This window comes from Chlamydotis macqueenii, chromosome 19, assembly GCF_036417535.1.
Source record: "Chlamydotis macqueenii isolate bChlMac1 chromosome 19, bChlMac1.mat, whole genome shotgun sequence".
Taxonomy (NCBI): Eukaryota; Metazoa; Chordata; class Aves; order Otidiformes; family Otididae; genus Chlamydotis; species Chlamydotis macqueenii.
Window position 1 is genome coordinate 4,368,151 of NC_141574.1, and position 16,166 is coordinate 4,384,316.

The 16,166-nt window shown below is 56.2% G+C and overlaps 3 protein-coding genes across 4 annotated transcripts in view; 1 reads left to right on the forward strand and 2 right to left on the reverse strand.

Moving 5' to 3' along the window:
- VPS53 (VPS53 subunit of GARP complex) overlaps positions 1 to 6,474 on the reverse strand; it is a 67,203-nt gene extending 60,729 nt beyond the window's left edge. For both annotated transcript variants that reach the window (XM_086763400.1, XM_086763399.1), the window contains exons 1-4: positions 6,386 to 6,474; positions 3,574 to 3,654; positions 2,502 to 2,551; positions 1,645 to 1,711 (exon numbers count right to left, since the gene is read on the reverse strand). In XM_086763400.1, coding sequence (XP_086619526.1) covers positions 1,645 to 1,711; positions 2,502 to 2,551; positions 3,574 to 3,654; positions 6,386 to 6,469 — 282 coding nt within the window. In that variant the 5' untranslated portion in view covers positions 6,470 to 6,474. The remainder of the gene's footprint in view (positions 1 to 1,644; positions 1,712 to 2,501; positions 2,552 to 3,573; positions 3,655 to 6,385) is intronic.
- Positions 6,475 to 6,657: 183 nt separating this feature from the next.
- TLCD3A (TLC domain containing 3A) lies at positions 6,658 to 12,183 on the forward strand. Its single transcript, XM_086763442.1, has 5 exons — positions 6,658 to 6,866; positions 7,354 to 7,437; positions 9,410 to 9,623; positions 9,823 to 9,918; positions 10,412 to 12,183. The coding sequence occupies exons 1-5, from the start codon at positions 6,745 to 6,747 to the stop codon at positions 10,679 to 10,681; spliced, it is 786 nt and encodes a 261-aa protein (XP_086619568.1). The 5' UTR covers positions 6,658 to 6,744; the 3' UTR covers positions 10,682 to 12,183.
- Positions 12,184 to 12,624: 441 nt separating this feature from the next.
- GEMIN4 (gem nuclear organelle associated protein 4) lies at positions 12,625 to 16,140 on the reverse strand. The gene is made up of 2 exons (XM_086763440.1): positions 16,026 to 16,140; positions 12,625 to 15,935 (listed from the first exon to the last, which is right to left on the reverse strand). The coding sequence occupies exons 1-2, from the start codon at positions 16,033 to 16,035 to the stop codon at positions 12,733 to 12,735; spliced, it is 3,213 nt and encodes a 1,070-aa protein (XP_086619566.1). The 5' UTR covers positions 16,036 to 16,140; the 3' UTR covers positions 12,625 to 12,732.
- Positions 16,141 to 16,166: the final 26 nt, after the last annotated feature.

The following is a 16,166-nucleotide window of genomic DNA, read 5'->3' on the forward strand; positions in this document are numbered from 1 at the left end:
GCAAACGCAAGCTCCGGCGTCTTGTCTTGAAGCCTGCTTCCACCTTGCAAAGCAGCAAAGTGAAGGAAAATGGAAAAATTCACAACTAAAACCAGGAATATTTGTGATTAACTTCAACTCCAGGCCACTTGAAAGACACCCTGCACAGACACGCCACACACACACACACACGCATGTTTGAAGGTTTTTACTTGGACAGAAGTTTAATTGGTTCCTTTGCAACCAAACTGAATGAAGTGCTGCACAGACAGATCTGTCGCCCCGGTACTTCAGAGCAGGGTATGTCCAAGTCTGTCCATACGTGCTTTGGAGAACTTCAAAGGGATTAAAGAGTGAGAAAGCACAGACGCAAGGCAAAGCTCTAAACAAAGCTTCCAGAATCTCCATAGCACAGAGACTCTTCTGTTATCCTGCAAGCACAGCTGACCGCGGCACTGCTTTTGTTCATCTCTCACCACATTCATCCTTGGGACCTGCAAGTCCTGAGGCACTCCAGGCAATTCTCAGCCACAGCTCTTCTTGATCCCACTTTTTTGCGGTCTTCTCTGAATTTGTCATCCCGAATGAGCCTAAAGGCTACAACAGCACCACCTCTCCAATCGCACCAAACTCTCCAAGTACTGCACTGGTTTCCACTCCCTCCACAGTTTCTGTAATTGGCTCCCTGATTCATTTCTTGTCTCATCCCTACCCAGTGATTACAGGCAGCACCACTCCTGGGTATGCCACATCCCAAGCACATCCCAGTTTAATAGCAGTACTCAGGGAACAATGCAAACACTAAACTAGTTCTGCTAGGAGAGGGAAGCATCTCACATGTTTTTGAAAGCAATAGGAAGGCACAGAGAAGTTAAAAAATTCACTCAGGGCCAAGACTCTGTGGCAGAGGTAGGACTGGCTACTGCAGCAAGAAGTGGAAAATGCAGCCAGCCGTGTTGGTGCGGGAATGACTATCCCATCCCAGCAACCCAGTCTTAAATCTGGTATCAAAGAGATGAGTCCATGTTGACAACGAGGAAAGCTGCATGATCGATAATTCAAGACATTAACAATCCTGGTTTCAACCAGAACAGACACAGGAATCAGAGCAGCACTGGGTGACACCTCACAATCAGGTCACAGGTGGACCAAGCTCCGTTTCAGTGCAGCCCCGGCCGTGCTGTTCAATACTGTACTCTGAGCAAACACATCTGTCAGGCAAGTGAAAACCTGACAGCTGAATAAGACGTGCAGGATGAACTGGCAGTCAGTCATCAGGCTTAGTCGCTAGCAGCTCAGGCTACTTCAGCAAGCAACCTAGTTAAAAGGCTAAATATCCTCTTATTGATCCTATCTCGGTAGCAGATGTGCTTGTACCTATTAAATCTTTTTTATTTTATCATTAGCTTCAGAGCAGCGCAACCGCAACCATCCAGCTTTTGCTTTTGATTTTTAAATCAATTTCTCATTCACTTCCCTTTGGAGGGTGATCAGAAAGCAGGCTACAACAGTTGTTCAGTGAGCAGCTCGCAAAGTTGTTAGCGTAAGAGACAGCAGAAACACCTCCCTAACAATGAGAGCGGGTTTCTGCCTGCCAGAGCCATTCCTCAATTCAGCATCGCAGGACGCGAACCCTTGGCGTTACCGGAGAGGAGACGCACATACCTGCCTGCCATCCTGTCCCACGTTGGTCTGTCCTCTCACTACCGTTCGAATGTTGTCATCCAGCCTCCTGAGGAAAAGAATCTACCCTGTCACACTCATTCTCTATGTGCCTGGCCCAAAGAGCTGCAGGAACCTTGAGAACTACAGAACTGATTTAAAACAAAAAAGCTGGTGCTATCAATGCTAAACTGGCTTGATTTTTTCCTCTCTCTCTGTAGGACATCACTATCTTACATAATTTAAAACTCCTGTTGCAAAAATAAAAATTTGTTTCCTAATTTAATCAGGGCTCCTTGTGTTTCTCTTCCCTTAAGCAATATCGTCAGTCTTCCTTTGTCCGTTTTCAATTCAACTTCCCACATATTGAAGTGCTGTCTCAATCATTTCAAGTTGGCAATGCCAGACTGCACAGAAAATTTAAGTATTTATTTTGTACTCTAGCACCAATAATGACAACTTTAAAAAAATACAAAATGAGAGGTCTTACAGTTTCTATTTTGACCTCAAAAACAGAATAAATTTTCAGCAACCAAATCTTCCAGATAGTTTGTTCTCTCAGCCTTCAAACTGTACTAAAATTTGGCACCTGGTGATCCTTAGTCCATTGTTTTTTCAAAGCTCTACTTTGCAACCCATCAGCTAAAATAATATTACGCAATAGGAGCAAACTATAAAGAAGAATTATAATTACAGTGAGTCATTTTTGTCTCTGTCCCACTACTGGACTCCAGACTGACCTTACCCTTGCCTTTTAAGCACAATAATTCCCATCAGCTACAGCGCAAAGGCTGTATTTGTGAAGCCTCGGTAACAAGCAGATTACCACCCGAGATGCAATGAAATGGAGCCACATTTACCTTATTTTCAATCTGATTTTGTTCACAACTTCATCGATGTTTGCCAAAGACTACAACATGAAAAAAAAAAAAAAAGAAGAGAAGTGAAACGGAGAATCTTTTACTGCGACACGCGCCGGCTGTGATACCCAACACTATCTCATGTCTGGCACTTTACAAAGAGGAGAGCAGTGACTTTGTTTTATAGATGGAGAAACTGAGACACAGGGCAACCCAGCTACTCCTCAGCTCACAAAAGGAAGAGCCCAGAGCCCTGCCTGGACAGCAGAGCCGCTCCCCAAACGCCGTGGTGACAGTGACCTCCAGCGGGCAACGGGGACAGAGCCCTCGCCGTCCCTGCCAGAGACCCTCCTGCAGAGCCCGGACGCCCGGCACACCGGGTGGAGGAGGCCCGGCCGTGCTGGAGCTGTGTGTATGGCGGGGGAAATAGCTCTCCACTACTGGCAAAAGGGAATAAGCCAAGCCAGCAGCCCCAGCGAACTGACTAGAAAGTGCTGAAAGCCAAAAAAACCTGGTGCTGCAAGGATCTTAAACACAGTAAATGTCGGAGCTGTGCCACAAGCCAACCTTCAGCTGCAGAAACACCTCCTGTTGCAACAGTTTAGTCAAAAACTGCCCCTGGGGCCGATTTGGGGAAAACAAAGTACAGATATGAGCCCACGGCAATCTCATTCTTTACATCTCAAAAGAAACAATTGGTTTCAAACGCGGATGACTCTCCAGTGACATTTCACAGGCTTTATTTGGCTAAAACCCCTGAGGATTCACCAATGATTAATACATGGCAAGTTATGAAATCTACTGCAAGAGAAACCTCTATACAGACAACTAATTTATTTCTACAGATCAAAGCAGGACTTTTACTGCAGCAAGCACTTGGGGTGGAAAGAAACTACATAATGACAGTGAACCTCGCGAGACGCGCGTTTAAGAAGCGATTGCTGTTAATAGTCTTACTACCTGTGCCACTGTTTACAAGAAAAGGCTTGGGTACAGGTTTAAACACGCCTTCAGTCACTGACTATCAGGTTACCCCTCGCGCTGAGAGGGCCGTACTGCAAGCACTACTCACCTGCTCAGTGGGAAAGAGAGTATTAATATACTCCACAGCGTTAAAATCTGCTCTGTCCAGTGGATCTTGGCTGGGAAATACCTGAAGAGAGGGAGGAAAACAAATAAAATCAACAATGCACCATCAATTTCTGTAACTTTACACAGTATCAACTCCTTTCAATTACTTCAGCACCCACTTCCGATGGCGTTTCACAGCGTCATTCTAACACACTGCACGGAGAGCAGCCAGGCCTCTGCCCAGGGGCAAAGCAGCTACGTGCTCTGGAGGTCTCTGCCCCACCGACACTCCTGGACAAACACAGATCATACGCACACGTGCCTCCACGTACAGCCCCAGCACCACCCGTCACGTGCAAGGAACCCCTGAGACACCCGAGCCATTAATTGCGCATCCCAAACCACGCTGACGCTTCTGCCGCTGTCTGGAAATGAAAACCCCGCGGAGGCACTGCCCTTATCTTTGCGAGGCCCCGTGGCGAGAGATGGAGGATTTGCTTCTCACAGCCGCGTAATGGGAAACGCGACGAACTAAGCGACGGTTCTACAAGTTCTCTGGAGACTTGGGTTTGCCACTTTCACGTGAAGAACGAGGGAGAGAAACAGAACCTGCTGAATGATTCTTCCTACCCACGGGAAAGGGAAAAGAGCAGCTGTGGTGCAAACAGACCTCATCTCTCCTCAGGAGCTCAAACAACGCAAACACAGCTGCCAGGCTTTGCTTTTTGACCCCACAGACTAAAATATGCTGCGTTCCCTTCTCTGATACCAAATTCATTCTGTATTTATACAAACGCCAGCTCTGCACTCAATGGTCAAAACCCTGCCCACCTCACACCGCGGCACCACCTCTGCACGTCACCCTGCTCACATGCAGCATTTACCTCATTTTACACACTTTGCAGCGTCGAAGCAGCGGTTTTGCAACACCAAATAAATGAGAGCAACTTCTCCCTAAAACAGGCCTCTCCAGCAGCTTTCCCAAAGCTACTCCAGTGGCCCAGGAGAAGCAAGCAGCAGTTGAATACGCGTGAGGTTGTGTCTGGGGAAGATGCTCTGACATTCAGCCACCATAAGAGCGCAGTTACAGCATCACAACCAGCCTGTCCTGCTCTGGGCTCGCAATTCCTGCAGGCTCAATTCATCCCAAATCTCCCCAGGCATTAAGAGCAGGCAAAACAAGGGGCAGGATGGAAGATAAAGGCTAGGGAGCTCCACTCTCCAGCTGCAGACAGAGATCCATGCTGCAGGCAGCTGTAGCAGCTAAAGTTGCTACTCCTACGTCTTTGTCACAACCCACGAACCAGAAATGACTACCCCACGTTTGGTCTGCATGTGCTCCCTACTCCGCTTCAGGCAGAAGTCAGCTGGACCAGTTCTGCTCATTTAACCGGAACCTGGCAGGTTTTGCCCAAAGCTGATGAAGGAACACTCACAGGAACAAGAATATTATTGGGCTGGGAAATGCCAGGGAGGAAGTGACGGAAGGCAGGAGGCAGCATCATCCTCAACATCACCTCCTGCTCAGGACAGGAACAGCTGCCTACAGCCTTACTGCCTGCTAAAATAATTCAGCCAGGGACGCGGCGGATTCTCCATTGTTCAAAACGCAAGTCAAGCCTGTCTCTAAAAGACGTGTTTTACCCTGAAGAGACATTTTGTGCTTCATGGAAATGTCGTTAGGTAACCTTCTTTTGTTGTACAGTGTTAGAAATCACACCAAGTTTCTCTGGTTTCCAAACATACGGGCTCTATCTGGATAAGTTGCAGGTCTCCTCTGGAAGCTAGCATTTAATTCAGCAATTCTTAAAGGTTTCAGCAAAAACTACGCAACGATTTACTGCCAGCTGCGCCAAACCTCAGGCAAAGACAGAGTATGTGGGGTTTCTCTTTCTCTGGAGCAATAACATTCCAAAGCTGGCCCAGCACCCACAGAGAAACCGTGCTGCTCCTCACCTTCTGCTGCCAGGCTCACTTGAGATGCTGTCCCAGCCACCACAGGAGAGCCACCAAAAGTGACCCGCAAGCCTCAACACTCAAGAAAGTAAGAAAACTTTTCTGAGTGATGCTGTGAGAGACTGCTCCTGTTGCTGCCCGCAGACTTCCACCGCAAGAGCGAGCTCTTCGGAGAGAAGGGTTGGCTGAAGTCAGTGCGAGTTCAGTCACGGACTCCAACAGACACACGATTTTACCCTGGGTTCTCACGGACTTTTGCTGGGCTCCAAGTGCCACGAAGGGTTTCAGCAAACATTAGAGGACTTGGGGCAGAACACAGCATCGACCACAAAAGCCAAGCCAAGACGTTCGGATTATCCCGACTGCGAGCAAGCCACGGGCCCTCAGACACCACGAAGACGTTTTACACGCCGAGTAACGAGGATTCAACTAGAAGACAGAGAGCAGGCCTGCCCCACGTTCCTCAGCAACGGGGAAGGGATGAGGGGAAGGGATGGGAGGGGAAGGGATGGGAGGGAAGGGATGAGGGGAAGGGATGGGAGGGAAGGGAGCGGAGCTGCTACCGCAGGGCCGTGACAAACCCCGGCCCTAACGTGACCCGGGGGACCCGAACCGGCGCCCAGCGCAGCCCCGGGACACGGGCAGACCCCACCCGGAGGGCCGAAGGGCTCCCCCCGAGGCCAGGCACGGCCATCTCGGGCCTCTCCGGGGCCCAGCAGCCACCGGACACCGGCAGAGCCGCCACCGGGCCCTGACAGAGCGGGCACCGGGCCGCACCCACACCGGGCCCCTCTCACCGGGACGGGCCCGGGTCCCTGCCCCACCCCGGGGCCCCGGCGGCCCCCGCCCCGCCGCACCTGCTCGATAGCGGCCTGCACGGCGGGCGCCAGCTCCAAGGCCGCCTCCAGCCCGGCCACCAGCTCCGGCTCGTCCTCCTCCATGGCCGCCCGCCGCTTCCGGGCCGCGCAGCACGCCGGGAGGACACGCCCCCCTCGCGGCGGGCGGAGCTTGGCGGGGCGGGGCCTCTGGAAGGGGCGGGGTTTGTGACGCGTGGGGGCGGGGTCTCTGGAAGGGGCGGGGTTTGTGACGCGGGGGCGGGGCCTGCCGCCCGGCTTTGCGGGGCGCGTCCCGGCGGCGGCGGGGCCGAGCGGAGCCGGGCCGGAGCCTCCCGCCGCCGGGCCTGCTGTTGGCGGGCAGGGCAGAGGCGGCGGTCCCCATGTGGCGAACGCTGGCCCTCGCCTCCGCCTTCTTCCCGGGGCTCTTCGCCCTCTGCATCCGGTTGCTGAGCTGGGCCGCCCCGGGATGGAGCCTCAAGGACCGCATCCTCCTCAGCGGCAGGTACGGGCGGGATCGGCGGGACGGGACCCGGGACCGGCATCCGGAGCGACCCGGACGGGGCAAAAGCACCGGGAGCCCGACCCCCGGCAGCCCCCAGCCCAGAGCCCAGCGTGGGCAGCCCTGCCCGGCCCCATCCCCCTCCCCAGGGTGGCAGGGCCCGGGTCCCGCAGCGGGGGGATGCTCCGGTGCAGCTCTCCCCGTGCCCACCGGGAACCGGGCAGGGGTTACCGCTGATCCACGGGGGTGGAAGGGACGAGACCTGGAAACCCAACCTCGCAGTGCCTGGCACCGACACGCCGGCCGCGTCCCTGCGCTGCGTGGGCAGAGCCCCTCCTCGCCCCGGCAAAGCTTTCGGGGTGTGGGCGGAGTAGGCGTCGAAGTGGCAACAGCTCTGCCGGCGCAACCGCGCCAAGGCCATCCCCCTTCTGGGGTGACATCTGAGGTGACATCTGGGGTGACCTGCTTCTGCTCTCTCTCTCGGTTTCAGATTGGTGTCAACGGTCCAAGCCATGATGGCCACGGTGTCGGGGATCACGGTTGTCCTTAACTGCAAGGACGTGGTGTACGACAGGTAATCCCGCCCGAGAGCCTTGCCGTCCCGCCGGGAGCGCGCGGAGGCCGTGCCCGGCCGGCTCGCAGCCGGAGTCTTTTGTGCCAAAGGCTTGCACGTACAAAGGGAGGGGAAAACCAGTTTCATGTTCCTCTTTCCTCTGCTTTGGGTGAAGGGTTGGGCAATGTGCTGGCCGTGCACCCCCTGTTCGGTGCGTTCAGGCGCTGCTCTGCCAGCACGGAACCCATGTACGAGCGCATGGGCCCATAGACGAGCGAAAAATAAGCACACCAGCACTTCCAAAGGGGTAGGGAGGCCCTTTGCTGGATGCTGAAATTGTGTATGAGTCAAGCAGACCTAGGGAGAGCCGATTTGAGAGATGCATGCTGGAGGAGTCCAGAAATGAGAAAATCAGGATGGAGTTTGCTCCAGAGGAAAATCGCATCGCCTTGGCCTCAGTGCTCCAAGGGAAACTGCCCCAGACGCAGCTCTCGGCAGGAGCGATAGCGCAATCTGGGTCAGAAGACTTAAAAACAGAGCTATTATCCAGAATAGCAGAGAAAATTGCAGGAGGGATGAATGTAACTATGCTGAGCTGGAATCTGACCATCACACCGGATTTTAGGGAGGGCTGCCCTCTCGGTCACTGCAGACTTGCCTTCAACACGCAGGTATGAAACGTCCTACCTTGCGCTAGATAGCGAGATCCATCCAAATGGCTCAGTCCTGCTTAACCCAGGCAGTCTAACGGTGACCCTTTTTGCTCTAAAATAAAATATCTGCTGCATAGATAGGGCAGGTGAGAAATCCCAGACCCGCACGGACAGAAGGCGCGGCCGGCCGCCCTCCTTCTCCCCGGAGCTGCGCGCTTGCCCGGGTGCTTTCGAGGCCAGCGGCTCTGCGCAAACGCTTCACGGCCAGAGACCCAGATTTTCTGTGAATTTGGAGGAAACACAGCCCAGCGCTCCGCGGGGAAGGTCTCGGAGAATGACAGCAAGACAGAGAGCCAAGCAGCATCACAAAGGTTGCAGCAAAATTTGCCAGTTTATTTACACAGGCAGACAATCGTTATATTGCTGTCACTGTAATTGCGCTCGAAAGCCCTGGGCGAGTTTTGCAAACACAATAGCTGGTCACTTCCCCTCCCTGCTTTACATCACTTCCATCCTTCTATCCGAAATAGACATTTTTCTTCAGATTGCAGGAGAGCAAGAGCAGATTTATTTGGGCCCCGAGCTACATTTTTGTTGTTGTTTTGGGGTTTTTTTTTATCAGTATGATTTCACCGAGGACTTTTTAAGGAGCGCGGTCTCCCAGCAGAGCAGGGCTTGCTGCTGCCCGGATTGTGCAACCGGGATTCTGACATGCTTCGGGAACAGGCAGCTGCCTGCAATTATTTCCCAACAGACAAACGTCTCGCGGGGGTTTATTGCCTGTATTAGATATTTTGTACTGCACTCTCTGCAGTCCGGGCCAGGCATCGCTAATTAACTCTGAAGTCGCCAGATGCTTTCCAACGCTCCCAACCGAAGCCGCGTGGTAGCCAGAAAGGACGGAGTCTTGGAGATTTTCTCCTACCACACATCACCTCTGGGTGTCCCAGGGCTCGGGGAGAAGATTCCCTGCTGCAGAGGGGCTGGATTAGCGCTGATCCCGGGCGGCGCTGTGCCCCCGGCCCGCACGGCACACAGCCGGCTGTAGGGCTAATCAAGATCCTCCCGTTAGCGCCGTGTTTGTGCTAGGCTGGGCCGAGCTGGGTGCCTGGCACGGCCAAGCGCAAAGCGGGGGCAGCGCCGAGGAGGCGTCCTCCACCCGTACCAGGTACCTTTTCTCTGGTGAGCCAGACCGAGTTAAACCTCGAAACCTCTCAGCTTACCAGCAGCTTCAAAATCCCACTGCTTCCATTTCAGACCTGAAGGCTCTCTCCCACCTTCTAGAGCATCGCGAGGGGCTCAGAGCCGTTGCGATGCCTCTGTGTGTGCTCCTCCCCTAGGCACTGGCTGGCCGTGGAGTACATCTGGGTCCTCGTTCCCTACATGACCTACGACATTTACGTCATGTACCTCTGCCACTGGCACAAGAGCCGGGACAAGGGAGTCGCGGAGAAGAAGCACTCGCTGGCCAGCGTGTGGAGCTTCCTTCTGCAGGAGCGGCTGATGGTGACCCACCACCTCTTCATCCTCATCGTCCTCACGCCCATCACCCAGGTAAGGGCTGGGCACGGCCGCTGTGAAACGCAGCCGGAGAGGAGCCTCAGGCGGCTGCAAGGGCTGGCAACTGAGGCCGCATCTGGCAAAGTATCTCTGATGGTCAGCAGCCTATGAACCCCTGGAGGTGCTTGGTGTTAACTCCCAGCCACCTCTCCAGGGGGTCCCAGTGCTCACTGCTGGCTTTATTTATTTGCAGCACTTCAGGGGAGAGCTGGGGGACTTCTTCGTGGGCTGCATCTTCATAGCAGAGCTGAGCACGCCTTTCGTATCGCTGGGCAAAATCCTCATGCAGGTAGGCGAGGAGGGATGGGGCTCGGGTCTGGGAACCCCACAGCGGCTCATTCCCTTTCCCCGCCCCACGCTGCCCTTCTCCATCAGCCCCTGTTCGTGCAGCAGGCTGGGGGGGTCTCAGAGGAGGGTAGCCCCACAGCTGTAACACCAAGCTCCCACCCAGCGCCACCCTCCTCACCTCCCATCTCTTTCCCCAACAAGCAGCAAGCCCAGGGGCGTTCCCAAACTGGGCGCTGTGCTGTGTGCTGGTGCTGCCCCCTCCTGTCTGTACCTCCCCCGTGTCCCACACTCCCTCCTGTCCCCACCCTCTGCCCACAATGCTCCCTTCCTCCTCCATCCCTTCCCATTCTGCTTTCCCACTCCCTCCAAAACGCTCCCCCCATCCACGCCTGCTGGGCGCTCACCTCCACGCTCCCAGCACAGTCAGTGCCCGAGGAGCCGTGGGGCGCTGCTCACCCAGCCTTCACCCCACGTTCGCCTCTTTTCTTCTCCAGCTCAAAATGCAGGACACGCTCCTGCACAAGGTGAACGGGATCCTCATCCTGGTGACCTTCTTCCTCTGCCGTATTCTCCTCTTCCCCTTCATGTACGCGGCCTACGCCAGGCAGGTGGGAATCCCCGTTTACATGGTGCCTTTCCGCATCCCCCTGCACTGCAACATAGCCAACGCCTCCCTCATCGCCCCCCAGCTCTACTGGTTCAGGCTTATCTGCCGCAAAGCCGCCCGACTGTACGGCAGCTCACCCGCTGACAAAACCAGATAACGGCCAGCAGCCCAGCACAGGGGCTGGAAAAGGGTCAGCCCCCGTCCGGCTCCTCCACCTTCAATGCCAGCGCTGCGGGGACCATCATGGAAGCAGAGCGGCAGAAGCAGCGATACCGCTGGGCTGTTTGAGCTGGAAACAGCCTCATCATTTTCGCCACCGTGCCAGGCACCACCAGCCTGGGCTAGGAAGGCTTTCTTCCCACGCGGCTCCAGGACCTTGTGTCCTCCCTCCCACCCGTGGGAGCTGGGGCAGGAGCCAGCGAGGAGGAGGTCCATCCGTACGCACCACATTCCTGGGATTCAACGCTGTGGCACCGAACTAACGGTCGGTTACAGGAGAGAGGTTTGTTGCAAACCCCCCCTCCGCGTCTTCCACGGCTGACACCAGACACCGGCGCAGAGCGCAGCGTGAAGACACCTGCAGCTTGGAGGCGGCGGCGATGCTGGAGTGCGCCCAGCCCCACGCGGCAGCACTGGGGACTGGAGGAGCCATGTGCCGGAGCTCCTGCAGCCTCGACTCGCGCCTCTGGCTCTGGTGTACAGCCTCCAGCTGCGAGCGGAGCGTGGTTCCGCACCGCCCGTTCCTGACCTTTACCGACTTGGCCTCTACACTACGGCCGCGTTCAGAGCCTCTTATCTCCCGCTGCTGCTGGGCTCAAACTCATTTAAGACTCCACTTCACCCAAAGGTGCTTTTCACTACAACTGTCTGACGTCTCTGGCTGACAGTCCCGCGGTAGGGGGGCTCCGATGTCCCCAGCCGGGCTGGAGAGGAGAGAAGCTCATGCCAGGACAGAGGAACGGTTACGCTGTCCCGGAGCAGCGCGCCCATGGCTGAAGAGTAGGATGGGGACAGGAGACTGCCGAGTTCTCGTCTCACCAACACACAGGGTACTATGCAGAGCCCGTCGTTATCAGGGGATGCAGCTTTCAACCCCCTCCCCTAACTGCAGTTGCTTTTACCTGCCCCACATCCCCCAAAAAGGGTATTTAAAAGTCTTCACCAGCTCAGTCCATTTCTACCTTCAGTCACGGCAAAATGGAGGAAGGCTTCCCAGCTCGCCCCGCGCCGTGGGGTTCACAAGCCTCGTACTGCACCAGCCCCCTGCAGCACCCGTGCCTGGAGACCTCTGCCCACTCTGTGCCTTTCATTCCACCTAAAAACAGCGGCTGGAAGGGCCGAGGACTGAGGGTTTTTTGGGGTTTGGATCTCGTCCCAGCCACGGCTGTATTCTGGAAAGAATAAAATAAAAGGGTGTTTTCCAACATGCGGTCAGTTATTGCAGAAACACTACTGTTACGTTAACGATGGAGACCAGCTGATGATATAACCCGCTTGCTGTCTGTTACAGATGTTTGTACCTCGCTGTTTTCATTGCAAATAACGTGCCTTATGCAAGCAGGGAAAGAAAAAAAAAAAAAAAAAGTCATCTCAGTTTGCACTAACACTGCCCTATTTACTGTCAGGAGACCAATAAAGATTTCCTTTCTGCGTCACGCCGCTGATGTCCCTCCCACGTGCCATTCATTTTTGGGTGGAGGGAGTTAACTCACGGGGTTACCACGGCATCCTTATCTCCAGGCAGGAACAATGCACCTGTATTTCCAAAGGTTCCTGCTAGTCCTGAACTCATCCAACGTGTGCTTCCCGACCTCCGGCAGCTTGTGGTGAGCCCAGCAATCCGCCCAGGACTAGGGGAGGGCTGGCAGCAGGGGAGCCGGAGGGAAACAATTTCCCTGATGCCAGAGGCTGCCAGGCTCTCCGTGTAAATCCAGAGTGCCAGCAGGCAAGGCTGGGGCCACGGGACAGGCAACGGGGCTCAGGAACAGCTGTGCCCACAGCTATTCCCACTGGGAAATTAGAGAGTGGCGCTTCCTACCCATCTTTACGGGGCTCCTTCACTGCTTAGAGAGGCTGGAAGAAAACACAGCAGGGGGAAAATAAGCTCGAAAGAGAAAAACAGCCAGGGTTTATTACAGAGCTTACAGCTGTCGGTGCAGGGGGTCCCCTGAGGCAGGGGCAGTGCTCTCTCTTGCCCTCTCCAGCTTCTCAAGCCAGCTCCCCGGCCGAGCGGGCTCCCAGCTTGCTGAGCTTCTGCAGGAGGGTGCCGCGCAGCGCCCCGTCGCTGACGTTGTCCGTGATGGACTCCAGGAAGTGCTGCTCGTTGGCTCTCCGCAGCGTGTTGCCGGGGGAGGTATCGGCGCTGCTGAACGTCTCGTACTGTGAGAGGATTTCCAACGCCACCACCACCAGCGGCTCGCTGCACTCCTTGTCAGGGAGCATGGCGGCGACGTGCAGCAGGTGGCAGAACATCTGGATGCAGATGAAGGACACCTCCTGCGTGGAGGTGTTGTCCTCGGCGGGGTGCGAGGGGGCCCCCGCGATGCTCTTGACGGAGCCCAGCAGGTCTGTGAGGCTGCTGCAGTACAGCTGGACCACGTGGAACCAAGCTTCTGCCGGCAGCCAAGTGGAACAGCTAGAGCTGCAGAGGAGCTGGAAGCCCCGCAAGAAGAGCACGGAGAACTGAAGGTAGCAGGCAAACGGCCGGAGGTTGAGCAGGGGCATGTACTGCACGTACTCCAGCGTGTACGGCACGTGCAGGACCTGCCTCTGCAGCAGGTTTTCGACCACGTGCGTGAGCCTCTTCCATTCGCTGTGGCTGCACCAAGGGAGGACCTGAATGAGGGCCACCAGGAACCCTTTGCTGAAGAGATTCACTTCTTCAGGGTTGTCCACGTTGACAGTGAGGAGCGTCAGCATTGTCTCCCTGAGCGCCGTGGACACGCAGCAGCACTCCATCCACGCCAGGAGCCCACTGCCCGGTCCATATGCTGGCAAAGACTGGGATGTCCACTCATCCTCAGGAAGCGTGCAGATCTCAAACAGTGTTGCTGGGACCTCGTTCTTGAAGTGGTCTCCATAAAGCTTCTTCAGCCGGAGACCGATGGTCCAGTCCAGTGACGCCACCTTCCTGTGAAGCCAAGCCAGCGACTGGACCCACAGCTCAGGGGAGGGGGCGGCTTCTGGTCCTACCACCTCACAGAGCTGGCAGAGGATGTTCAGCAGCAGGTCTTTGGTCTTCAGCGAAGGGAAGAGCTGGTCCCTGGGCTGATGCCAGTACCTTGTGTAACCATCTAGAAGCTTGCAAATGCTGAGGAGAAGCGGGAATGGGTGACAGGACTTGATCCAGTGCTCTTCCAAACAGGACCGTAGCCCCAAAACCTTACTGAGGATCTGCAGGCTCAGCTCAATGTGAGCAGAGTCTGATTTCAAATAGGGAAGGACAAAGGCTTTGGTCACCTCTGCAGGTGACACAAGCGGGGCGGCTGAGCTTGGCTGCATGAGAATGGCCAGGAATTCAAGGAACTGCTCCTCTTCCCTTGCAGTGGAAAGCCTCCCCCAAACTGCCTCCTCCAGACACCCCACCACCAGGCTGTGTGGCCTGCCTGGATCACCGTGGGTCTCCAGGAAGCTCAGCGCTGGGAAGGAGCAGAGGATTTGCGCGAGGAACTGGTGTGCTCCTAGGTTGACGACAGCAAGATTACAAATCTGCTTCACCGTAGCCTCGGGGTACAGCAGCATGAGCCTGGCCACAGAAGCCACAGCCCTGGTCAGGCCCTGATCAGACACGCTCTTCGTGATCTGGTTGAAAGTCACGTTCAGATCCTCCTGGAACCCCTCCACAACAACCTGCACGTTCCGGGACAGGCCTGGCCCGCCCCAGGATGCCAGGACGCCTGAGATCACTTTGTTTTTGTCAGTTAACGAAAGCTCAGTGTAACACTCCAAGATAGCTTTGGTCACTTGCATCTGCAGCTCTCGGGCCTCCTTGTCTTGCTGGGACACGGCAAAGTCCACCAGCGTCTCCAGCAATTTCAAAATGAGCTCTGGTTTCTGGAAGAGGGCTTTGTTTTTCACAAGGCAGTCAACCCCGTCCTTCGAAAAGGCCCAGGTCTTTTCAGAAGCAAAAATGGAGCACACCTCCACGTGCCGGTTGAGCTGTTGCTCAATGATTGTCATAGCAACTGAAGACATAAAGCTGGTGTCCAAATCCTGCCTCTTCAGGCTGGTGCTGATCTCCTTGAGGAAGTCTTCAGTGATGCGGGTCAGCTCTGACACTACACGTGTCTCATCTTCACCCAGGTCTCCAGTCTCTGAGAAGCAAACCAGGTTCTTCCTGAAAGTGGTAAGGGTGTCCAGGAGCCGGCAGCTCTCAGAGCAAAGCCCCTCAGAGCTGTTCAGGGAGCCCTGCAGCTCCTCTCCCCAGGCATGCAACAAGCTGCAGAGAAAGTCCAAGCCAACAAAGAGCTCTTCATGAGAGAGCTTGGCCATGGACAAGAGCCTCATACCTCTCTCTGCTTCCTTCACCTTCTCGTCCAGCCCGCTGTGGTGGAACTGGCTTTCAGTGTCGCTGGTCCAGAGGCTGACCACAGAGCTGACCTTCTCCAGGTACTCTGCAACAGGGAGGGGGCTGCCCTCTGGCTCCAGCTCGGTGAACACGGACAGCAGCTCCACCAGGTTGGCCAAGGCATAGCACCTCATGCGGGGCTGGGCGATGCTCCTGTAGCTTTGTTTCAACCCCTCGATCAGGACCATGAGCAGGCTGGTGGCAGCAGGGGCATTGCTCAAAGAGCCAGGGTCACCCTTGAACCTCTTTGGAGGCTGGAGACCATCGTCCAGAGAGGACTCGCAGCCATGCTGACGTATGAGAGTCCTGAACGTAGAGACTGTTGCGTCTTCCTGCCCCTCCTTGTGTTTCATCACCTCCCACCAGACGTCCAAGAAGAACCTGATGTCCGACGAGGAGGTCTCAGTGGCGACGTACTCCACCAAGTGCTCCAGCTCACTCTGGCGCACGTCCTGGGGCAGCGCCAGCAGCAGCTGCACGAAGAGCCGGGGCGCGCCGAGAGCCTTGACCAGCTCGAAGAGGACGGTGCGGTTCACGTCGGGGATCATCCTGCCCACGGAGAAGAAACCATCCTCCTTCCATCCCTGGTCCAGCGAGGTGGGCGGGGGGGCCGGCAGCAGGACTTTAACCCAGACGATGGCCACGGCTTCCTTCTTCCAGAGGCTGTGCCGCTGCGGCGAAGGGCAGCGGGCCCCGATCTCCCCCAGGGCGTCGGTGATGGGGGGTCCCACGCGTGGCCAGTCGGCTTTGCGCAGCTCCCGCAGGGGCCGCGGCTGCGTGAGCCGGGCTGCCAGCAGGAACCCGCCCTGCAGGATGGCGGTCTCCTCGCACACGTCCCAGGGCCCTGCGCGGAGACACCGTTACCTCGGCCCGGCCCCCACCGCCCCCCGGCCCCGCTGCTGCCCCCCCCCCCCCGCCCAGCTCCCGCACCCACCGGCCTCCATGGCGGCGGCGTGATCCACCGGCGGGCGGCGCGCTCCGACGTCACCGCAGGAGGCCCCGCCCCCTCCCGCAGCGCCCCCTGGCGGCCCGGCGGTGGTGGCGCCGCCGGCCCCTCCCGTGATTAATTTTCGTG